The 26,308-nt window shown below is 41.8% G+C and overlaps 1 protein-coding gene across 1 annotated transcript in view; it reads right to left on the bottom strand.

Moving 5' to 3' along the window:
* Positions 1 to 26,308, bottom strand: part of LOC121445216 (oxysterol-binding protein-related protein 1-like) — a 189,042-nt gene that overhangs the window by 134,648 nt on the left and 28,086 nt on the right. Inside the window, exons 5-11 of the mRNA XM_041647234.1 lie at positions 21,398 to 21,509; positions 13,355 to 13,440; positions 11,597 to 11,741; positions 2,208 to 2,269; positions 2,066 to 2,110; positions 451 to 524; positions 282 to 345 (exon numbers count right to left, since the gene is read on the bottom strand). Of these exons, the coding sequence (XP_041503168.1) occupies positions 282 to 345; positions 451 to 524; positions 2,066 to 2,110; positions 2,208 to 2,269; positions 11,597 to 11,741; positions 13,355 to 13,440; positions 21,398 to 21,509 (588 nt within the window). The remainder of the gene's footprint in view (positions 1 to 281; positions 346 to 450; positions 525 to 2,065; positions 2,111 to 2,207; positions 2,270 to 11,596; positions 11,742 to 13,354; positions 13,441 to 21,397; positions 21,510 to 26,308) is intronic.

Raw genomic sequence — 26,308 nt, 5'->3', positions numbered from 1 at the left:
GCTTTCAGGTTTATTGCAGCCTCAGAGATGCTTCCATTGTCCAGATTTTCCCATGAAAAAGACACACGCGTATCGCCAATGTTTACCACTCTGTCTAGATGCTTACAGATCTGTTTCCAACGCTACAGTGGAAATAAACAGGATGATGGGGGGGGGCGGTGCACGCGCACAAACAGAGATTCTTTAACTTTGCTTATTCTTAAGTGTAAAAACACACATACACCCATGAATCTCCAGAGTTCTGCAATGATTATAGTCTGCGCTAAGCAGCCTCCTCTTACCGTGCACACTGCCTGAGTCAGGTGCTTGCATCCCTGGCGGTAAGTATTACGGACTGCGTCAGACCTTCAGAAACAAAAATTAAATTAAGACAAAGAAAAAGAGCTAAATAAAAATTTTTAGTATTTGAAAATTTATACTTTGAAATTTATTAAGCACAAGAATACTTACTGTTTCCTATACCAGGAAAGAACTCCATGTTCTAACACTACCCAGAATAACTTCCAGCCAAAAAATCTTGAACTCTACAGGAAAATGATAAAGATTTTTCATGCTGATACATCTGGATTCAAATATGTAAGTAACGAAGAGAATTAAGCTCAAACAGACACAGCCTGTCAGCTAGGAGGAGGACTTGACGATGAGCAATGATGAAACTGAGCAATGACGAGAGCCCCTCACTACAGGGTACACTGCAGGGCACAAAAAGACGCCACACTGGTAATGCCACAGTACACAGCTCTAGCAGGTCTGTTCAGAGTTATTTACAGAAAACGGCAGTTCTGGGCTTTGAGCACAATTCCCTCAAAGTTGTGAATGACTGTCTACAGAAAAGAATTAACCTAAATTCATTTTATATAATTAAAAAATACAAAAATTTCATATACAGGGACTGCTTACAGATCTAAACATAATACTAAGTGATACCAGGGTTGACTCTAAAAAAACAACTAAATTCTAAAACACAGAAATGTTTACAACCAAGAAACGTCCTTCCTAGGACAATTCTGGAACTAATTTTCTGTGAAATACTCCATAATCTGATGTTTATAACAAAAAACAATATTGCAATTACGACTTAATGAGAAAAATATATTTTCCTCTGCTACTCTCTGCTCAACTTACTTTAAAGTACAGACAACCAGCCTAAATAAAGTGGTGACGCAATAAAAGGAAGCCTCTTGAAATGCAAGAGTATAAAAGTGGCTTCCAATATCAGATCCCAGGTCTCGATCATCTATAGAGAGCCTCCTCAACTTATGACTGGGTATGCTGATCGTGTCTTGAAAATACTATAACTAAAAGGGTGTGGCTCAGAGTGGAGAGCTTTCTGAGCCTGCACATGCAAGCTGTACACCACTGCAGGGTGGTAAAAACATACAACACGCTATGCAAAGTATCATGGGAACAAAGCACTGTGCAGTCTCGGTTGCTGCCTTCAAGGCCACATGGCTGACTGTGAACTGCAGCTCACCACCACTGACCAGTAGCACAAAAATGTCCTAGTACACTACCAGGCCAAGAAAAGATCAGAATTACAAATTATAGTATACTTGCTATCAATGCATATCCTTTTAATGGCACTAAAAAGTCAAAACCTCATAAATCAGACTGGGGTACTATGAATGTAATTGGCCCCATAATCTTATAGTCCCATAATCTCATAGGGAGTGGCACTATTAGGAGATATGACCTTGTTGGAGGAAGTGCGTCACAGTGGGGGCGGGTATGGAAGCTTCCTATACTTAGGATACAGTGCAGCATGACTCTCAGTTATTTCCTGCTGCCTGCAAGATGAAGCAGTCTCAGCTCTAGCACCACCTCTGCCTGTGCGCCGCCATGCTCCCTGCCATGATGATAACTGACTGAAACTCTGAACTGTGAGCCCCCACTTAATTAAATGTTCTCTTTATAAGAGTTGTCGTGGTCATGGTGTCTCTTCACAGCAATAGAAACCCTAATTAAGACACAGACTATTGTCAGTCAGGGACATGCTGTATGTCTGAAATCACTGAAAAAGCAGTAAGAATCTATTGAGCTTCCTACTTTAAGCCAGCAACGCTACCTTCCAGAGAGGACCTTCATATCGCCGCAGCGCTCTGTAGGGGACCTGCTGGAAACACATCTCATTAAGACACATCGACAGAACGTAAGCATTCCTTCAATTTTCCCCCGGAAACTCACTGAATGAATTGACCAATACGCACCTTATTACCAACAAGAATATGCTTCATTTCAGCACCATGGGCAAGGTCAAGAGGTTTCTGATCTGTGTAAAATTCACAAGAGGAAAAATCACTATGTCAACTACACAAAAAAAATCATATAACTCTACCATACAATATTCCTTCATGTTTTCAAAAACTACTCACCACCGACAAAACCAAACTCACCTGCAGAAGTCACCCTCTTGGTTCGTTAAGGCCTCCTTTCAGATCAGAAAATTTAATTCTCCTCAGAACACTATGTACTGGTTCTGTGCCCAGTCAGGTTTTCTGACCTTAAATTACTATTTTTAGTTTTCTGACTGAATAACAAATTGCCACAAGCTTATCAGTTTAAAACAATACAGACCAACTGTCTCATAGTCGATTGGTTTAAGCTTTATATTTATTTGTTACCTTCTGGTTAGCTGTTTAATTCTTTTAAAAACAGCAAACACCTGGTATGTATTGATCATATTATTATATTTGTTTCTATTTCTTTACATAAAATTCTGTTATGTGCCAATTGCCATTTTAAGATTGGTGATTTAGCAATGAACAACATAGAGGATGGCAATAAATTTATAATAAAAGAGACACAACAGGTAATACACCATGGTATGCTAATTTAATTAATGACAGATTTGACAGACAATAGCACCACTTCAGGTAGAAGGTGAGGGACTGATCCTGGATGACCTTTCTGAGACAGGATGGTTAGACTGAAAAGGATCTTATAAAGACACAGGTAGCAGCTAATGAGACAGCCCTGAGGGAGGAACAGAGCAGAAGACTAGAGAAATGGCAAGTCAGATGTCCACGAACCCACGATAAGTAAACTGTGTTTTCTACACGATGGATAGATTCTGGAGGGTTTTAAGACTAGGAATAATATGATCTGACGGATATTTAAATTCTTTAATTTAAACGTTTAAAAGTGTAAACTTTAGAGCCTGCTCGGGCGTCGGGACCGAACCCGAACCGGGAGGACAAAGGGGTGGGCGGTAGTTCCTTTGTTCCCATAGCCTGCCCGCAGCAAGCAGGGTGGGCCCTTTGTTCGCGAGCTAACCAAGCAGCACAGAGTTTCGATCTGGGCACCGAGTGAAACATCATTGTGGTCAGTGAGTGCTGCGGCAGCCGGGAACATACCTCAGCCCGCCCACACTTCCTGGCCATCCTACAGGGGCTATACTGCCCATACCTCCTCTCTCTTACTATCCCATCCACCTTACATCCAGACCCCCCACCCCCTGTCTCCCTCCCTCCCTCCCTCCTTCCCTCCCTCCCTCCCTCCCTTCTTTGGCAGCATAGCGCCTCCCTGCTCAGCCTGCTTGGGCGCTGGGACCGATCTCGAACAGGGAGGGCAAAGGGGGGGGGGCGGTAGCCCCTTTGTCCCCATAGCCTGCCTGCAGCAAGCAGGGTGGGCCCTTTGTTCGCGAGCTAACCAAGCAGCACAGAGTTTCGATCTGGGCACCAAGTGAAACATCATTGTGGAGAAACATCTCTGGGGAGTGACATCACTGGGAAGGTACATCAGTGGGCAAGAAGACCTGATCCTGTAAAAGAAGATCCATAGGGGAGTATTGGGAGGAAGAGATGGGCAGACGCCAATGCAGGAATTCTCCCAACAATCTGAAAAACAACACGAAACCACCAGAAGCCAGTGACCTCACAACAGGAGGACATGAACACCTTAATCAAGAAGAAGCAGAAAAAACTGACTTCATGAAAGTGATTGACACCCTTAAACAGCATATAAAAAAAGCCCTTATAGAAATGGATGAGAAGTATAACAGAAAGTTCGAGGAATTGAGTAAATCAGTGAATGATACCCTAGGAAACCAAGGAAAAACAATCAAGCAGATAATGGAAACAGTTCATGACTCGAAAACTGAAATGGAGGCAAAGAAGAAAACACAAACAGAGGGCCGGCTGGACATGGAAAATCTAGGTAAATGAATAGAGACTACAGAAGCAAGCATAACCAGCAGAACACAAGAGATAGAAGAAAGAATCTCAGATTCTGAGGATAACATAGAGAAAATAAACGTTCTGATCAAAGAAAACAGCAAGTCCAACAAACTCTCATCACAAACATTCAGGAAATATGGGACACAATAAAAAGACCAAACGTAAGAATAATTGGGGTAGAAGAAGGAGAAGTGCAGCTCAACGGTCCAGAAAATATACTTAATAAAATTATAGAAGAAAACTTTCCCAACCTGAAGAAAGATGTACCTATGAAGGTTCAAGAAGCATACAGAACACCAAATAGACTGGATCAAAAAAAAAACATCCCCTCGCCATATAATAATCAAAACACAAAATATACAGAATAAAGAAAGAATATTAAGAGCCGCAAAGGAAAAAGGCCAAGTAACTTATAAAGGTAAACCTATCAGACTTACACCTTACTTCTCTATGGAAACCATGAAAGCCAGAAGGTCCTGGATAGATGTACTCCAAAAACTAAGAGACCATGGATGCAAGCCCAGACTACTATATCCAGCCAAACTTTCGTTCACTATAAATGGAGAAAACAAAATTTTCCAGGATAAAAACAAATTTAAACAATACGTAGCCACAAATCCAGCCTTACAGAAAATAATAGAAGGAAAATCACTAACCAAGGAGTCCAACAATGACCACAATAACTCAGGCATCTAGAGACCCTTCACCAGCGCAAATCAAAGAAGGAAAACACACAAACCCTACTACTAAAAAAGTGACCGGAGTTAACAACCACTGGTCATTAATATCACTTAATATCAATGGGCTCAACTCACCTATAAAAAGGCACAGGCTAAGAGATTGGATAAGAAAACAGGATCCAAAATTCTGCTGTCTACAAGAAACACACCTTAACCACAAAGACAGGCACCTACTCAGAGTAAAGGGCTGGGAAAAGGCTTATCAAGCAAATGGACCTAAGAAACAAGCAGGTGTGGCCATACTAATTTCTAACAAAGTGGACTTCAAACTTAAATCAATCAGAAAAGATGGAGAAGAACATTTTATACTCATAAGAGGAACAATTCATCAGGAAGAAGTCTCAATCCTGAATATCTATGCCCCTAATATAAAAGCACCCACGTACGTAAAAGAAACATTACTAAAACTCAAGGCAGCCATCAAACCGCACACACTAATAGTGGGAGACTTCAACACTCCTCTCTCACCAATGGACAGGTCAATCAGACAGAAACCTAACAGAGAAATTAGAGAATTAATGGAGGTAATGAAGCAAATGGACTTAACAGACATCTATAGATTATTCCACCCAAAGAGGAAAGAATATACCTTCTTCTCTGCAGCTCATGGAACCTTCTCGAAAATTGACCACATACTCGGTAACAAAGCTAACTTACACAGTTACAAAAAAATATTAGTAACCACCTGTGTCTTATCAGATCACCATGGATTAAAGTTAGAATTCAACAACAATGCTACCCCCAGAAAGCCTACAAACTCATGGAAACTGAACAGTCAACTACTGAACCATACCTGGATTAAGGAAGAAATAAAGAAAGAAATTAAAGTCTTCCTTGAATTCAATGAAAATAAAGAAACAACATACTCGAACTTATGGGACACTATGAAAGCAGTTCTGAGAGGAAAGTTCATAGCACTAAGTGCCCAACTAAAGAAAACAGAGAAAGCACATATTGGAGACTTAACTGTCCACCTGAAAGCTCTAGAAAAAAAAGAAGCAGACTCACCTAGGAGGAGTAGAAGACTGGAAATAATCAAACTGAGGGCTGAAATCAACAAAATAGAATCACAGAAAACAATCCAAAGAATCAATGAAACAAAAAGCTGGTTCCTGGAGAAAATCAACAAGATCGATAAACCCCTATTCAAACTAATCAAACGACAGAGAGAGAACACGCAAATTAATAGGATCAGAAATGAAAAGGGGGACATAACCACAGACACAGAGGAAATTCAGAGAGTCATTAGATCTTACAACAAAAGCCTGTATGCCACAAAACTGGAAAATGTAAAAGAAATGGACACTTTTTTAGATAAATACCATTTACCAAAATTAAACCAGGACCAGGTGAACAATCTAAACAGACCTGTCAGTCGCGAAGAATTAGAAGCTGTTATCAAAAACCTCCCTACCAAAAAAAGCCCAGGACCAGATGGTTTCAATGCAGAATTCTACCAGAACTTCCAAGAAGACCTACTACCTATACTCCTTAATGTATTCCACAATATAGAAACAGAAGGGTCATTATCAAATTCCTTTTATGAAGCCACAGTTACTCTGATACCAAAACCACTCAAAGACTCAACCAAGAAAGAGAACTACAGGCCAATCTCACTCATGAATATCGACGCAAAAATCCTCAACAAAATACTGGCAAACCGAATCCAAGAACACATCCGAAAAATTATCCATTATGATCAAGTAGGCTTCATTCCTGAGATGCAGGGCTGGTTCAACATACGAAAATCTATCAATGTAATCCAGCATATAAATAAACTGAAAGAAAAAAACGATATGATCATTTCATTAGATGCTGAAAAAGCATTTGACAAAATTCAACATCCATTTATGTTAAAAGTCTTGGAGAGATTAGGGATACAAGGGTCATACCTAAATATAATAAAAGCTATATACAGCAAGCCGACAGCTAACATCAAATTAAACAGAAAGAAACTCAAAGCCATCCCACTTAACTCAGGAACACGACAAGGCTGTCCACTCTCGCCATACCTCTTAAATATAGTGCTTGAAGTTCTAGCAATAGCAATAAGACAACATAATGGGATCAAGGGGATTCGAATTGGAAAGGAAGAAGTTAAACTTTCGTTATTTGCAGATGATATGATAGTGTACATAAGCGACCCCCAAAACTCCACCAAAGAACTTTTACAGCTGATAAACAGCTTTAGTAATGTGGCAGGATACAAGATCAACTCCAAAAAATCAGTCGCCCTCTTATACACAAAGGATATGGAAGCAGAGAGGGAAATCAGAGAAGCTTCACCATTCACAATAGCCACAAACAGCATAAAATATCTTGGGGTACATCTAACCAAGGAAGTGAAAGATCTATTTGACAAGAACTTTAAGGCATTGAAGAAAGAAATTGAAGAGGATACCAAAAAATGGATGGACCTCCCTTGCTCTTGGATTGGGAGGATCAACATAGTAAAAATGGCAATTCTACCTAAGGCAATTTATAGATTCAATGCAATCCCCATCAAGATCCCATCAAAATTCTTCACAGATCTGGAGAGGACAATAATCAACTTTATATGGAAAAACAAAAAACCCAGGATAGCCAAAACAATCCTATACAATAATGGATCTTCTGGAGGCATTACCATCCCTGACTTCAAACTCTATTACAGAGCTACAGTAATGAAAACAGTGTGGTACTGGCATAAAAACAGAGAAGTCGACCAATGGAATCGTATAGAAGACCCGGATTTTATCCCACAAACCTATGAACACCTCATTTTCGATAAAGGAGCTAAAAGTATACAATGGAAAAAAGAGAGATTCTTCAACAAATTGTGCTGGCAAAACTGGATGTCAACCTGTAGAAGAATGAAAATAGATCCATATCTATCACCGTGCACAAAACTCAAGTCCAAATGGATTAAAGACCTCAATATCAGCCCAAACACACTGAACCTGATAGAAGAGAAAGTGGGAAATACCCTACAACAGATGGGCACAGGAGATCGCTTCCTATGTATAACCCCAGCAGCACAGACATTAAGGGCAACATTGAATAAATGGGACCTACTTAAACTGAGAAGCTTCTGTAAAGCAAAGGACACTGTCACTAAGACACAAAGGCAACCTACTGACTGGGAGAAGATCTTCACCAACCCCGCAACAGACAAAGGTCTGATCTCCAAAATATATAGAGAACTCAAGAAACTAGACTTTAAAATGCTAATTAACCCAATTAAAAAATGGGGCACTGAACTGAACAGAGAATTCTCAACAGAAGAAGTTCAAATGGCCAAAAGACACTTAAGGTCGTGCTCAACTTCCTTAGCAATCAGGGAAATGCAAATCAAAACAACTTTGAGATATCATCTTACACCTGTCAGAATGGCTAAAGTCAAAAACACCAAGGATAACCTTTGCTGGAGAGGCTGTGGAGGAACGGGTACCCTCATCCATTGCTGGTGGGAATGCAATCTTGTGCAACCACTATGGAAGTCAGTGTTTCGGTTTCTCAGGAAATTCGGGATCAACCTACCCCTGGACCCAGCAATACCACTCCTGGGAATATACCCAAGAGATGCTCTATCATATGACAAAAGCATTTGTTCAACTATGTTCATAGCAGTATTATTTGTAATAGCCAGAACCTGGAAACAACCTAGATGCCCTTCAATGGAAGAATGGATGAAGAAAGTATGGAATATATACACTCTAGAGTACTACGCTGCGGTAAAAAACAATGACTTCTCGAATTTTGCATGCAAATGGATGGAAATAGAAAACACTATCCTGAGTGAGGTGTCCCAGACCCAAAAAGATGAACATGGGATGTACTCGCTCATAATTGGTTTCTAGCCATAAATAAGGGTCACGGAGTCTACAATAGGTGAACCTAAAGAAGCTAAGTAAGGTGAACCCAAGGAAAAACATATAGTTATCCTCTTGGCTAAGGGAAGTAGACAAAATTGCCGGGGAGAAAATTGGGATCTTGGGGATAGGGTGGGATGGGGGTAAGGGGAGATGGGGAGAGAAAAGGTAGAAGGGAAGGAGGGGGGACTTGGGGAAACAGGAGGATTGGGAAAAAGGAAGGCTGGATAGGGGAGCACGGAACCACAATTCTCAGTTAAGGGAGCCACTTTAGGGTGGGCAAGAGACTTGACCCTAGAGGGGCTCCCAAGTGGCCAAGATGAGGTTCCCAGTTAGTTCCTGGGGCACCTGAGGATAGGGAACCTGAAATGACCCTATCCTAGAGCAATACTGACGAATATCTTGCATATCATCATAGAACCTTCATCTGGTGATGGATAGAGATAGAGACAGAGACCCACACTGGAGCACTGGACTGAGCTCCCAAGGTCCCAATGAGGAGCAGAAGGAGGGAGAACATGAGCAAAGAAGTCGGGACCACAAGGGGTGCACCCACCCACTGAGACAGTGGAGCTGATCTACTGGGAGCTCACCAAGGCCAGCTGGACTGTGACTGAAAAAGCATGGGATAAAACCGGACTCTCTGAACATGGCAAACAATGAGGGCTGATGAGACGCCAAGGACAATGGCACGGGGTTTTGATCCTACTTAATGTGTTGGCTTTGTGGGAGCCTAGCCAGTTTGGATGTTCACCTTCCTAGATATGGACGGAGGGGGGAGGACCTAGGACTTACCACAGAGCAGGGAACCCGGACTGCTCTGTGGACTGGAGAGGGAGGGGGAGAGGAGTGGGGGGAGGGAGAGAAGAGTGGGAAGAGGGGGAGAAGGGTGGGAGGAGGGGGAGGGAGGTTGGAGGCTGGGATGAGGTGGAAACTTGTTTTTTGTTCATGTTTTTTTTTCTCCTTTTCTCAATAAAAAAAATTAAAAATAAATAAATAAATAAAATAAAAAAGTGTAAACTTTAGTTATTTCTTGATTTTCAGAAATTATAATATTAACTGATTGATCTATTATTGTTTATTCAGGTTTTAATAACTCTACCAACATAGAAATTTGCATGCCATACAATTCTACACACTATACAATTCTAGCATAATAAATCACCTCCAATGGGCTGAGGTTGTTTAAGGAGTCCTTCTCTTTTATTAACATCAAATATTTACCAAGGGAACAGTGGGACAGCTCTCTGGAATGGCCCCAAGGTAACCAGGGTGGGAAGGGATGAGAGGACATGCATGGGTGTGACTTAAGAACTGCTGACTCAGCTGTGGCTGCTGGCATCCTCTTCATCAGGGAGGAGAAAACCCCTTTTTAAATGTTCACTGAGAAATCAGTCATCAGTTCAGTGTTTCTACACAGCACCTAGAAAGATAACGGTCTGCCAATTTTGTATTTTCATCCGATCTGCAGGGCACTTTTGAGAAACTATCCTTCCCACAGAGGGAGACACGATAATATGATTTCCTTCATAGAATTCTGCCCTGATGCCAAAAATAAATTCTGAGCTGCTGCCAACTAGATGAAATCTCAGAGCCTCATCTCTGGACTCAGTGTCGACAGGGCCAAGCACACAAGAAGAATTCAATAAAGCACACTTAGAACTAATGGAGGAGGCTCCCTACTTACATGAACTTATAACCAGCAATTTCACAGGGAATGTGTGCATGCATGTATGTGTGCAAGTGCATGTGTGAGAGTGTTATCAAAACAAAATAAAACATCTTTGTTCACTGATGGGAAAATTCAATAAAAATGTCATGTCTCTTCAAGTTAACTTTCATAGAAGGAAATTTCAGTTTAGTCCCAACAGTGCTTTAGCTAGGACCCTAAAAGCCTTCCCACGTCCTATGCATCTGCGCAGCACAGCAGGACCACGGTCAGCACTGAATGACCAGAAGAAAAGCACAAATGCATAAAAAGCATTCAAAACAAGGCTATTCCATCAGCAGCTTCCAATCTGCATGCTGCTAAAAAGGATGTACAAACCCCATAGTCAATTATTTGAGGCAATTTTTTGGATATTCACAGGTATCTCCAAAATGGTGAAAAATCTGAATCACCCAACACTAGCTTTTGCAGTTTGTTCTACAAGCTGAAGTGGAACAGGGTAAAACTTGATTTTCTCCTTTCAGTCCAAGCAGAGTCACGTGTCCCTATTACAGTCTATCTAGTGCCATGTTTCAGAGTGTTTTGCTGGCGATTTTCTCATATAAAATGGCCCCCAACCATGCTGAAATGCTGGGCTGGGTTCCTAAGTGCAAGACTGTGCTGTGCATTAAAGGGGAGACCTGAGTTAGAGATGCTGTGCTCAGGCTGAGGCACTGTTGGCCATGACCTAAGTGTTAATGGATTGGCAACACATATTACACAAGGTGATCTTACACAGTGACACTCATAAAACAAGGCTGTATACTGATCCCTGGATGAAAATGCCAGGATAATCTAACCCTGGGTTCTCCTAAAACAGCGGTTCAAAATTCTCTAATTCAGCATTGGTGGTAACCTTATGGAACATCAATCAATTGTACTTATCATTTCCCTGATGGAAGGATTACCTTGGTCAATACTGGTCTCATTTGGAGTAGGGAGTGCATTATTAGCTAAATCTTAAAGGAGAAGAAAATGTCACTCTTTTACATTTGTGAATGTTCGTGTTTTAAAATAAGACAATTTAATTTATCAAAGGCTTTAACAAAATCATTTTAAATAATACTGATTTCATTTTATAGAGTCAAAATGACCAAGGTTGACTTTCATCAGCATGCTCACCATTTTTGTTCTTCAGGTTGGGGTCAGCTCCACTTCTCAGGAGCTTTAAGGCACACTGTTTATGGGCCCGGTAAGCAGCACAGTGCAGAGGGGTGTTTCCTAACTGATCCACGCAGTTCACATTGGGAGGACTGGGCCTGCTGAGCTAACAAAGAAACACGTGATTATATACCAAAGAAAGGCTCAAGCAGAGCCTGCAAGACAGCGGATCCCACAGGAGGAGCCCACGGGACAGCGGAGCCCATGGGACAGCGGGGCCCACGGGACAGTGGAGCCCACAGGAGGAGCCCACGGGACAGCAGAGCCCATGCAAGAGCGGGGCCCACGGGACAGTGGAGCCCACAGGAGGAGCCCACGGGACAGCAGAGCCCACAGGAGGAGCCCACGGGACAGCAGAGCCCACAGGAGGAGCTCATGGGACAGTGGAGCTCACGTGATAGCGGAGCCCACGGGACAGTGGAGCCCACAGGACAGCAGAGCCCACGGGACAGCAGAGCCCACAGGACAGCAGAGCCCATGGGACAGCAGAGCCACAGGACAGCAGAGCCCAAAGGAGGAGCCCACGGGACAGTGGAGCTCACGGGACAGCAGAGCCCACGGGACAGTGGAGCTCACAGGACAGCAGAGCCACAGGACAGCAGAGCCCACGAGACAGCAGAGCCCACGGGACAGCAGAACTCTCACGCAATTAGACTCTGCCCCTTTGGCCCACTCCTCAGCCTGCCGTGCTTGTCCTCAGGAGCCAGGAGAACTGAGGTCTGTATCCTGGCACCATACATGACAGCAGCGCCAGCCACCTACCCCCACATTAAGATTCACAGTGGTGCTACATGCCTTTAATCCCAGCACACAGAGGCGGAGGTAGGCATATTTGTGAGTTTGAGGCCAGTATGGTCTACAGATCAAGTTCCAGGACAGCCAGGACTACACAGAGAAACTGTGTCTCGAAAAAAACAAAAGCAACAAAAAAGGTTTCACTAACATGTTTGCTGTCTTGTGACAGCAAAACTATAAATCAGGCACCCACCAACAGTCCCCAAGATGAGTCCAATCCAGAGATGCTAGAAGCAGAAATGTCAAGGTTCCCACCTCACTGCGCTAGCAAGCTCTATATAGTCTCCGTTTCACAAAACCCTGAAAACGCTGCAGGCACTATACTTAGAAACAGAAGAAGTGTTTTTGAGGAGACTGAAATAACTTTAAAGCAAATGGCAATGCTTTAGTCTTGAATTCAGAACAAATTTAGAGTCTCCTTATCTAATGAGACCATGCAGGAAGTAAAAACGGGAAAGTAGGTCTCAGAAGAACAGACAAGCTGTCAGCTTGGTCAGTTTGTCTGAGTACTAATCCAACACTGTCCCTTCCAGGTAAGCTGCTCTTCTTGAAACACAATGCGCTTTCAGAATTTACTGCTCATCAAAATGAGAAAACTTTCTGCTTGAGAGCACCTATTTTTTTTTTCAAATTTAAATGGGCTTAATCTGAAAAAAAATTAATTTTCTTTACCTTAGCTATTTGCTATGAGAAACTGGGTTCTTAAACATCAGGTTTTTGATTGGGGAAGAGGAAATAAATCAAAAATTCAGAGATCCATCAGCAGGTAAAGCTCCTAAACTATTCCCTGGCTTAGCTGCCAGGCGAGTGTATGTATGTCACACTTCTCCTGTGACAATAAGAAGTTTCCTCCCACAGTGACTCGATTATGAATGTAACATTTAAGGAAAACCCCTAACATATAAAAATAATGATTCTTGTTACCAGAGCTGATACTTCGACTGTTCTCCCTTCTCTTGCTGCTTCTAAAAGCAATTCTTCAAGCTTCCTTTGTTGAGTCTTTTCCACAGCTGCAAGGAAGAAAAGGTCTTACTCTACAGTTAGTGCAATCCTATTGAAAAGTTCTTTACAGAGGTAAAGATAAATTCATAATATTATAAACAGGGCAGTTAAGAGGCTGCTCTTGCAGAGGACCTGAGCTGGGTGTCTGCTGTGGGGAAGGTGTACTACTGTGATTGGTGTAATAAAACTTGAACAGCCAATAACAAGCAGGCGGTATAGGTGGGATTTCCAGGGAAAGAAAGGAAGAGGAGGAGGTAATTGAGGAGCAAAAGGGTCACCAGTGAGACTGTGAAGAAGCAGGAGGAGACGCTGACAGTCACAAGTCATGTGGCAGGACATAGGTTAATAGGAGAGGTTAACAGTCACGAGCCACATGGCAGGATGCAGATGAATAGAAATGGGTTAATTTAAGTTACAAGAACTAGTTAGGAACAAGCCTAAGCTACAGGCTGAGTTCTCATCATTAGTAAGAAGTCTTCATGTCTTTATTTGGGAGTGAGATGGCAGCCCAAAGGAAAGTCTGACCACAGGTTCCCAGCACCCACTTAGGCAGCTTACAACCACCTATTACTTGAGCTCCAGGGGATCTGACACCCTCTTCTGGCTTCTGCAGGTATACAACATACACACATGGAATTCATGTACAAAGATATACACAAAAATCCATAAATAAAATTACTTAACAAAGGTGCATAAAGAATAAGTTGATCACAGTGTGGAAAATACAAGTGTTTTTAACTGAAATTCAAATGCTAAGTGTGATAGTGTCATGCACAGGACTGAAGGGAGTGCTCTCATAGTACTCAGAATGAGAGTGAGAGGAAAGAGTGGACAGAGCATTTCAACCACAGAAGAAGCCACCAAGAGTCTATGTGGAGAGAGAGAAACAGAGATAGACATCCGCACCCTTGATTATCCCAACCATTTATGAGTGTCTGGCATAAAGTGTATCTGCCTAACAGCAATCAGGTGGTGCACAGCCATACTCCTGACTTTAAAAAGGGAAAAAACGGGGACTGGAGAGATGGCTCAAAGTTAAGAGCAGTGACTGCTTTTCTGGACGTCCTGAGTTCCAGTCCCACAACCACATGATAGCTCACAACCATGTGTAGTGAGATCTGGTGCCCTCTTCTGGAAGGCATGCATGCAGGCAGAACACTGTATACATAACAGAAAAATCTTTTTATAAAATGAAAAAATGGAATAAACTAGTATCCATTTCTACAATTTCAAGGTTCACAACTGAGGAAAAACGGGCAAGGATTCAGAAATGTTCCTGGGCATTTCCTGTCCTGTGCTTATCACGGTACACAAAGAAGACTGCTGACTCAGCCAATGAGAAGCAACTGCTCCTGTTTAGGGCAGAGGCCCCCAACTGCTCTTTTCATGTGCTCTTTAGATAGACGTTTCAGTTATGGGAACAGTGAGCTCAATGTTAGGAATGTTTTCCTGGCTGAATGCTTGTTTTGACTTTTGACACAAGGTTTCATGCAGCCCAGACTGCCTTGAGTGTGCTAGGGTAGCTAAAGCTGGCCCGGAACTCCCAGGAAACCTGGTCTACCTCCTAGCCTCTGAGATCACTGGCCCCTGCCTGCATTTTAAGTATCTCTTCATTCTAACAATTAGCTACTTGGTACAGCAGGTTACATAATAACACAATTGCAGTACAGACAGCACCTGGGGAAAGAATTCTCTACTATGTAGTCACCACAGAAGTGAATGACTGGGACAAATGTTATTAATGAACATTGTATTCATGAGTAGAAGCAGTGTCAACCGCCTCAATAGTGGCACAAATTAATACCCGTATTTCCTAATGTAATGCAGTGACATAGAAGACAACCTCTCCTACCTAGTATTCCTATCCACTGTGCGTGTCCTGTATCTAATCACATGGAAAGAAAAACTCAAACCGAGGGACATTCAATAAAAAAAAAAACAAAACCCACAACTGCCTTTTTAACAAGTTCCCTCCCTAATATACATACAGACTAGACTTACCATGTAGCCCTAGCTGACCTGGAACTCAGTATTGACATGGCAAGCCTCAAAGTTGAGGCAATTCTTCCTTCCTCAGTCGAAGCTGCCGTTCTCTTCAACAAGATCAATATTATATAAAACAAAAGCTGGTATACTGTCTCAGATAAAAGGGACTGGAGAGACACGACAAATACAACATGGAATTATGGATTAGATCCAGACTGGATAGATGTCATATGGACGTTGATAAAATTTGTATATGAAATGTATATTATATTATAAAAGACTGAGTATTCCTTATCCATAATTCTTGGGATTAAAAAAGTATTTAAACTTTCAAAGTTTAAAATTTCATAGTTTTTTTTAAAGATTTTGGAATATGTGCAAACTTCCCTGGAAAAGTGTTCCATATTCAAAATTAGAAAAGCTCAAAGGCCTTAACTTTTTAGGCATCATGGTATTCAGAAGTCTGTGAACTTGCAGCCATTCCAGTTACAGATTGGAGATGTGCCGTCTGTATATTAGATTTATTTATTTCCTTTTATATACATGATTGTTTTGCCAATATGTATGTGTGTTTATGTGTGTGTGTGTGTGTGTGTGCGCGCGCGCGTGCACATTATGTACATGGCTGTACCATGTGGACGCTGAGAAATAAACTTGGGTCTTCTATGCTGAGCAATCCATCTTCCCAACCTCTTGATTTATCTATCAGTACTAAATTTTCTGATGTTGGTCATTACAGAGTCAGTCTTATATACTCATGGGTTCTAACCAACCACAGACTGAAAATGAAAGAAAATCCCAAGAATCTCTTCTGAACATTGTATCTCTTGCTACTATTCCCTGGGCAACACAACACAACTGTTTGCACAGCATAAGCTGTGTGAGAAATCACAAGTGCTCTAGAGATGACTGAATTGATTTTCAACAAGGCCATCACCACTGTTCAGTGAAGACAGAGGCATTTCCTCACAAAGGTGCTGGGGACTACAACTGGTACTTTACAGAGGAACAGATGCCCCTTCCTACACTCCCACAGTATAGGCAACTTTAACTGAAAATGGAGCACAGCCTTAGAAAAGCCAAAACTCTTAAATGGAACATCTTTGTGACATTAGGCTAAGAACACCAAAAACACAACAAAGGAGAAAAACAGATCAATGGTTCCTCATTAATCAACCAACAACAGGTCCACAAACTAAACTTTCAAAAGTGAAAAGGCAACCTCCATGGGAGGAAAGTTTTAAAAATCATATATCTGAAGATGGACTTGATAAACAGTTCATAATAAAATAATTTATGCATAGTTTATAGGCATATGTGAGGCTACCAGTAAATTCTACTCACACTCACATTCTCTCTCTCTCTCATACACACACACATTTTATAAAAGGCACTTGAGTATCAATGTATTTTAGAATCCATGGGCCCAGGATCTTAAGATTCTGCAACCAGTGCCCAAAGATACTGTGGTGTCTCATTGTGATTATGTAAGAAGACACCCTGTTCTTGAATCATACGGATGTGTTTGGAGGTAATAAAGTCATTCAGTATGCAAATTACTTTCAAGTAAAACTCAATTCAGTAACATCAAATAATATTTTAAAAGATAAACTAGGTCCCAACCATCCCATTCCCCCAATCTCCCCCCATCCTCCCTTCTCACTTTTCTCTCCCCATTTCCCCTTACCCCCATCTCACCCCACCCCCAAGGGATAAAGGAAGGGTGGATATGGGAGCAGGGAAGTATATATACTAATTAAGGGAGCCATCTTAGGGTTGGCAAGAGACTTGACTCTAGAGGGGCTCCCAGGTGTCCAGGAAGATGTCCCCAGTTAGTTCCTTGGGCAGCTGAGGATAGGGAACCTGAAATAGCCCTATCCTATAGCCACTCTGATGAATATCTCACATATCACCATAGAACCTTCATCTAGCGATGGATGAAGATAGAGACAGAGACCCACATTGGAGCACCGGACTGAGCTCCCAAGGTCCAAATGAGGAGCAGAAAGAGGGAGAACATGAGCAAGGAAGTCAGGACCACGAGAGGTGCACCCACCCCCTGAGACAGTGGGGCTGATCTATTGGGAGCTCATCAAGGCCAGCTGGACTGGGACTGAAAAAGCATGGGATAAAACTGGACTCTCTGAACATGGTGGACAATAAGGGCTGATGAGAAGCCAAGGACAATGGCACTGGGTTTTGATCCTACTGCATGAACTGGCTTTGTGGGAGCCTAGCCTGTTTGGATGCTCACCTTCCTAGACCTGGATGGAGGGGGGAGGACCTTGGACTTCCCACAGGGCAGGGAACCCTGACTGCTCTTCGGACTGGAGAGGGAGGGGGAAAAGAGTGGGGGAAGAGGGAGAGGAGTGGGGGGAGGAGGAGAAGAGTGGGGGGAGGGGGAGGGAAATGGGAGGCAAAGAGGAGGCAGAAATTTTTTCAATAATAATAATAATAATAATAATAAAGATAAACTAGATACAAACATAGATATCCTTATATGTATAATCTAAGACAAAAGGCATATAAATATTTATTTAATTATTCTTTTTTTTTTTTTTTGAGACAGGGTTTCTCTGTGGCTTTGGAGCCTGTCCTGGAACTCGCTCTGTAGACCAGGCTGGTCTCGAACTCACAGAGATCCGCCTGCCTCTGCCTCCCGAGTGCTGGGATTAAAGGCGTGCGCCACCATCGCCCGGCTATTTAATTATTCTTAAAACTTCCCATAGGCTAAGAGTCAGAGAGAGTGTGCTATTCCTCACTGGTACCTAAACAGGTAGCTGTCTACCCTCTTCCAGAATACCCCTTGTCACAGAAAATTCACTGTACCTCATCTTTCAAGGCAACTCACACCCTTGTGTACAACACAATGAGCCCAGAGATAAACTCTATGGTACTTAACCTCTGGTCCATTAACTGGCTATACAATAAGATCATCTATACAAATAAGATCATCTCTATCTTAATACCATCACTTCAGATATTTTGATGTGGTTTTCTTACGCCTACCTCTATTTCTTGTCTCCATATTTTATCCTGTTATCTGGTTTATGGCCTATCTAATATCATGGTGAATTGTCCCTAGCACTTCCTGTAGTCTGCAAATGGCAACTTAATGCTGTCTGCAAATAGCATTATATCTGGGTAAGGTGATCTCATCAGAACAGAATCATCCAATTAATTCTCTGTTTTCTATTTCCCAGGTTAGGACCACACAAGATGACAAATGGCATTACTTGTAAAATCAATGAAGTTCTTGCCTTTGCATAGCTTGGATTTCAGAAGAACCTTAGAGCATATCTTTACAATTCCCCTTATTAAACGTCCACCGGTCAGACTAAGCTAACATTTAGTCTATCAGAAAAATCTAAGTCGCAGGTTCCCATGAGACAACAGAATGACAGGACAGTATCAGAAACAGTTACCTCACCTTTCAGTTAGATCACAATGTATTCAAGGACAAAGACCAATGTGGTCCATAAGTCCTTAAGCTGAATGCTACAGTGACTGACAGATTAGGGTGTGTTTGGCTATTCACTGAAACCAGAGAGTTCAATTGAAGACACCATCTAAAGATGTGACAAAAGTCAGCCTCCAAGAATGAGAGGTAGCTGAACGTGACCAGGGCAGTGACTGGTGCACAGGAACTCCACCCCAAGTGCCACAGCATGTGCTGTGTACATTAATAATGATTCTCTAGCACACATGTCTAGCAACCAGTCATTATTTTATAATTACAGAATAAGCAAGAAGAGTTCAATCCTTTAATCCAAACTTATTAAAAGTTGTTAAAAGCAAGACTGTGGTTTTACATGAATACTAATAATTAAAGTTACAAAGTTAACATCCTTAAATACAAAGGTGTATCACCCTACTCTGAACTGCAGGAAAGAAACAGAGCATGTGTGAAGTTGCAGCTGTAATTCTGAGACCTTACTTGCAAAGTAGAAATTACCTGCTCTTGTGTAACAGCAAAACCAGGACCATTCAACAACTAATCCTATTACCTAAGGCTTTTAGAGTATAAAAATGGGAGTGGTTTTGTTCTAAACTGTAATAGAGAAATTTCTCTACACTCTCCATCTTCTTATATACAATTTAATCTCTGATGTCCATAGCAATTAAACCAAGCCATCAAGAAATGAGTGTTGGTTTTATACTGCAGTGAGGTCCTTGGGAAGATGAAGCCAGACAGAAATACCCACTATCCTAACGAAGGATGCCTAATGACTAGAGCTCCGGCAGTTTCCCTGCCCTTCTTCTCTATGTTCTCATTATAACAATGCAGCAGTTTACCTAAAGTCACATCTTCTCACATCTGCATTTTTCTACTTTTCATTTTGTTGCGCATGTGAAAAATTTTAAACTTGCTATGTTCTTTTGTAAGTGAGGATTTTAATAGTTATAAAGTGAATACTTATAGCTTGGATATGAAATGACCCCTAGTCTGATGTATCTGAACACTTGGTCCCAAACTGGTGGCTGTGTTTTGGGACGCCATGGAACCTTTGAGGTCGGACCTAGCAGAGTAAAGTGGATAGCTGAGGAATGGGTCTTGAGTTTCACAGCCCTGGTGCTCTTCTGACCCTCTCTGTTTCCTGTTCTTCCGAAGTCAAAAAAACAGTCCCACTCGCATGCTCCTACCACCATGGAGCCACCTGTCATGCCTTCTTGCCATAATGGATTGGATCCCTTCAGAATGCGAGCCTACTTAAATTCTTCCTCAATTAGGTTGCCTTGGTCAGCGATTGTGCCACAGAAACTAATGTACGGTAAAAGGGACAACTGGAGCAGGAAACTAACCAATCACTGAGCACCCTGACTCTGAACCCAGAGCCAGTAAAAGAAACACACCGTGGATCTGAGACCTGAGCCAGGGAAAGAAACATCTTTATCCCTGAACCCAGAACCAAAGAAACATGCCCCGACTCTGAAACTAGTGTCAAAGAAGCACACTTTGTCCTTAGAATCAGAACCAGTGAAAGAAGTACGCCCTGGTCCTGAGATTAGAGTCAAAAATCTAAAAGGGAACAGTGAAAGAAACACAGTTTGGCCATGAAATCAGAGCCATCTCTGCCTCTGACCAACTAAACTAACCAATCCCTGAGCAGGGAAAAACTAGCCAATCTTTCTTCTTCCTGGGAAAACTCCGCCCCTGAGAAGCCCTATATAAGCCTCTCTGTTTAGTTAAGGGCTGCTGTTTATCTCTCCCAGGCAGAGGCAGCCACTCTCCTGGACTCCTCCTTCCCAAATAAATCTCTTTCTCAAAAGTCTTGGGTGACAGGTGATGATCTTCATTCACCTGTGCAAAAGAGAACCTAGCTGGGACGTCCCTTAGGGGACTGAGCTGAAAAACCTTGCAGAGACACTATGTGGGGCTGAATAAGATGGAGGGGAAAAAGGTAACAACTTTTCTACAGAGCTGGAGGAGATTGCTACATTTCTGCAGGGGCTTACCCTTTAGCAAAGTGTTAGCAAAAGAGGTAACATCTCGGGCCGAAGAAGCAGATGGCTCTACTAGGACGTTTTCCCTTAAGGGAACAGAGAGGGCTCTGCTGTAAAGGCTCTCCAGAAGAGTAGGATTGCTATATCCTGTGGGAGACCATCCCCTACCACCCCTCAGCTGGCCTGGCTTCCCAACAGTCAGGATACCTTGTCCTCCAGGGCTGAGCTGTCCTAATGCGGCTCCAGCCTCCAGAGCTGTCCTATTGTGGCTCTACCCCTCCAGAGCTGTCCTAGTGTGGCTCTAAGTATAACCTGGCTTCCCGATAAGTCAGGATATCTCTACAACTCTACATCTGTAACACACTCCCCTACAACTAAGAGTGAGGAAACAGATGAAGTTGCATCTAACAATGACTTGGTAATGACATCAGCACTACAGACAGTGTTGTCATCTACGCTGCTGCAGGCTGTTTACTCACCTGTGACCTTAGCGGTATTAAACCAAACACTACGTATGTTAAAATCCATGTTTACCTTCAAGCATGCTTCTGATTTCTTTGTCATGAGTGACTTCTTTTGCTGTCTGTCCACTCCCATTTACAACCGTAGAATCAGCATTGTACTCTAAAAGATGCATTACCAGCTCCTGAATAAACAGAGGAATTGTCTTAGCTGTTATTGTGCTGCTACTTGATTGTATGACAGTTCTTTTCCAAATTACTGATTGCTATAATTTCTAAGCTAGAAAAAAGTTATGTAAGAACCTTCATACCAAATCAATCATGTCTACAATATACAAATCAAATAACTCTGCTAATAACTAATAATTACTTAAACAATTCCCAACCCACAATCAATACATAGCCAATTTCTGTAACTGACTTTAAAAAGTAAATTTCTGGGGACTAAAGAGCTGGTTCAGCAGTTAGGAGCACTTGTGCGGAGGACCATGTTCACTTGCCACATCTACATGGTGGTTCACACCCACCCGCAATCCCAGCTCCAGGCATCCAGTAGGTATGTACATGGTATACATACATTCACGCTAGCAAAACAATCATACATGTAACATGAAATAAATAAGTCTAAAAATAGTGTAAGCAAATTATTCAGTTATTTTATGAAAACAACTCATGATTACTCTAAATATGTATGCAAACAAAAAAATTTATAGAGAATTCAGTATATTCACTCATTTTAATAAGGCCTGATGAGAATAAGAATTTCTTGAACAGTTACATTTTCAAGACCTAATTTTAACATTTTAAATATTTTCTAAAGCAATATAGACAGATAGGACATATCACATTGAAAACAGTTTATAATGAAACAATTTCCTGAAGTCAGTATTTAACAAAGAGAGTATGGTAGTTTAAATATTACTGGCCCCCATAATCTCATAGGGAATGACACTATTAAGAGGTGTGGCTTTGTTGGAGTGGTTACAGCCTTATTGGGGTGTGTCACTGTGGGGGCAGACTTTGAGGTTTCCTATCATTAGGATACCACCCAGTGTCTCAGTCAACTTCCTGTTTCCTGCCAGATGTAAGACTCAACTGCTCCGCCAGTACCATGTCTGCCTGCTGCCACGTTCCCCGCCATGATGATGATGGACTAAACCTCTGAAACTATAAGTGAGATCCTTCAATTAAATGTTTTCTTTTATAGGAGTTGCTGTGGTCATGGAGTCTCTTCACAGCAACAGAAACCTTTAGTAGGCAGAGAATGTTACTCATTTTTACTCTGTGGTTAACTTTTGGAACTTCAAAATGACTGGTAAGGTACTAACATATAAGTCTAGCTAGTACCGCTGGGTCAGCCACAGAACCCAAGACAAAAACCATGGAGGAGCACCCAGACAAGAGAAACGTGGTGTATGGCCTAGGATACATGGCACCCAGGAAGGATGGCAACACTTCACTGTCAGCTCCACACCAAGTCCCTGAATGCATGGAGTAAGACCCTGCCTATCCTGTGCTTTTCATATTTCCTTAGGACATAAAATCTCCTATATTATTTTTAAGTATTTATACTTAAATACTTAAGTACATATAACATAATGAACAAAAATATATCTACCACCTCAGTCACTATATGATAATCACAAACATTTTAGTCTATGTTTTTCCAGTTGGTGTTCTTCCAAGTAAGTTTGGGCCTTCCTATGTAGCCCAAGCTGGACTCAAAGAATCTTCTTGTCTTTCTTTTTTTCCAGTAGATAAGGTCATAAGAGGTACACAGGGAAACAGAAAACCCACTAGTAATTTTAATAAAGGGAATTTTTAAAAGACACTTCAGTATTTTGTGCCATTCTCGGGGTAACGTTTCATGAAAACATTTCATGTGAAAAAATGAACCCAGAGAGTGACAAAAATTGTTAACAAAATTGCGCTGGTAGTGGCACACCTTTAATTCCAGTATTCAGGAGGCAGAGGAAGGTGGGTCTCTGAGTTTGAGGCCAGCCTGATCTATAGAGCAAGTTCTAGGATAGTCAGAGTACACAGAAAAATCCTGTCTCAAAAACCAAACCAAACAAACCAAAATAAAACAAGATTATTTATAAATCATGTTATTTGATAAAAGACTTTTATATAGAATATACAAAGAACTTTACAACTAACAAGACAATCCAATTTTAAAATGCAAAGAGCTAGTGTAGGAGGTTCTTCTGTTTATGTGTTGCTTTCATTGGTTGAATAAAGAAACTGCCTTGGTCTCTGATAAAGCTGGAGCTGAGATCATGATGTTTACCGGGACAACTCCAGCAGAAGGTGAAAGTGGGATTTTTAAAAAGCCAGGAAAATGACCGAGGGATAAAGCCTATGTAAAAAAAAAAAGGGGGGGGTACATTTCTAATTCTTAGTATAGATGGCAAGAAAAGTGCACAGTGAAAGTACTTTGACAATAATACAAATACTGCACAAGGACCCAGTGTGGCGGACACACAGCAAGGACAGCAGGACAGATGGCTGACGGGAGGACCTGGATGCCTTGAGAGAAGCATGGGGTGAAGTAACAGAATCCAAAATAATCCCCTAGGAAGATCCAATGAAGCCAGAAGAACAGATTGACTGGTTCAGGAAAACACAGAGAAATGCCTGTAAAGAAGAAACATCAAGCACGCAGAGAACCAGCCAGAGATAGTGTGCCTGCTCCTCCCGGAGAAGTGCTTAGCTGTCAGACTAAAACATGGAAAGAGACGTCCTGAGACCTAGTGAACCACGACAACCTCCAAAGAATACAGCTAAATGAGGGACCTGAGAAACAGAAGAGAAAGGGTGCCAGAGAAGCTGTGGAGAGCTGTTGTTTTAACTGAGCTGAGAGAGACTCCTGCTCAAGGCCGGCTCAGTGCCGACATGTAGTGTTTAGCTCTCCTAACTTTAGCCACCCTTCTGCTCCATCTGCTCACTTTCCTCAGCCCTAGCTATCTATAGTTAGTGTCTAAGGGTGTGATGCAGTCCACTGTGCCCACTATACCTGAACAGCAGCCACTTTTGAACATTTATTCATAACTAAAGACATTTTGTTTCACATATTGCTGGCCAAGAAAGCACTTTGATCAACTTGTCTAATAAGTCAGAAGACTAAAGTCTATTTGTTCTGTTCTCTTTTGGTGGGTGCCCCACTAAATGGGGGCTACACAACAAAGGTGACAGAAAAGTTAACAGAGTCTTGCCCCCAATTCCCCTAAGCCCACTCTGACATCCACTGTCAATCATGCACACTTCATCTCAGGTGAAGAGGAAGAAAATACCCACACCCACACTGCTTTCTGAGCAATTTATTAAGAAGTAATTTACATAGCATGAATTTGACCCTGTAAAAAGCCACAATTCCTTGGCCTTTAGTATACTCACAGAATTGTGCTGTAATATATACTGACTATTAGAACGTTTCATCACCCTCAAGAATCCTCATATCTACAGCTAATGGCTTCTCATTCTGGTCCTTTCTCCACATCCCCTAGCAACCATTCATCTATAGTACATCTCTATGGACTTGCCTCCTGATCATTTCAATGAAATGATTATACAAAGTATGGCCATATGTGCAAGGTTTCTTTCAATCACAGGATGAAGGGTCTTCTGTTCGGGCATGTACCAGTACTTCATTCCCCTATTGCTGAATGACTTCTCCATCACCTGGGAACCACACCTTGCTTATCCATTAGAAACTGATGAACACTTAGGCTACTGTTTTTTGTCTGTTACGAATGATGCTCCTAATAATATTACCATATTGATTTTTTTAAACTTTATTATAAAGAATGTTGTAAATTTAAAAACACACACACATGAAAATTAACCATCAACAGTCAAGTTCTACTCAAGTTAGAATTGGACACACAATTGATTTTACTTCTGTATCTGGGTCATGAGACCTAGCATAACTGACTTTAGTAAAGAGAGACTATGCTGTGGACAGAACCTATTAAGTTAGTCCTCTGAGTGGGGCTGGACAGCCTGGCATGGTATAATCCAGCACACATGAGGGTGAGGCATGAGGATCGCCATTCAAAGTCAGGCTGAGCTATACAGTAAGTTCCAGGCCAGTGTAGGATACAGTATGAGGATCCAAAAAGGTTGAAGAAGGGAGCTGGATACTTCCTGGAAAAGACATCTCCGTGGGGCTAAGCCTGAGGGCGGGCTATATAAACTTTAAAAAACAGTAGGGGCCTCAGTCCTATGACTTCAGTGAGCTCTGCCAACAGCCCAAATGAGCCTCCAAAAGACGCCACGCCCCAGAAGAGAACAGTTCAGCTAACACACTGTCTTTAGTCTCTCGTCACTCTGAATAGAGAACACAGCTAGGTTATGCATAGTTTTCCACTAAATCCTAATGATGATCTGTTATACAGCAACAAAATCAACACAGATCTGTACGCCTAAAGGCAAGCAGAGCAGTCTTACAACAGTAGTGGCAAGAGAAGATGCTCGCTGCTAGTAGCATTTTCAGCTAATCGAGTGCCACTGAAACTCCAAGGTTCACTTCCCAGCTTCCCTTTAGCAAGTATAGTCAGTGACTGTTTTAGTCCAGGGGACAAGTGTCATGTGAGAACTTCCAGGAATCTCCTAGAAAAAAGTGTTGTTCCTGTACCATTTTCGCTTCCTCTAGCCTGATTCCCGGAATTTGTTGGCTCTCATACCAGATGATACAGTCAAAACTACACTTAGAACAAGATAGAAAATTCCCAGGTATGTGCCACCTGGACTTTCACACTAGAAAAAGACTCGTGAAAGTCCTTATTATTTTAGGTTCTTTCCTACTGTAATTTCATCTGAAACACTTCCAGTGATTAAATAACAGAGCAATTAACCACACACCACAACTCTAGACTTGGCCACACTGTCAAAAGCTAGAAGACAGTGACCAACACCTTCCAAATTCTGACTTCAACCAAAATGGTAGAAGTTATTTCCAAATACATGAATTCTTAAAAAGCTG

Source organism: Microtus oregoni, unplaced genomic scaffold, assembly GCF_018167655.1.
Source record: "Microtus oregoni isolate MIOR12 unplaced genomic scaffold, Mior012 000166F_ref0000362, whole genome shotgun sequence".
NCBI classification, from domain to species: domain Eukaryota; kingdom Metazoa; phylum Chordata; class Mammalia; order Rodentia; family Cricetidae; genus Microtus; species Microtus oregoni.
This window is presented reverse-complemented; position numbering and strand designations above follow the sequence as displayed.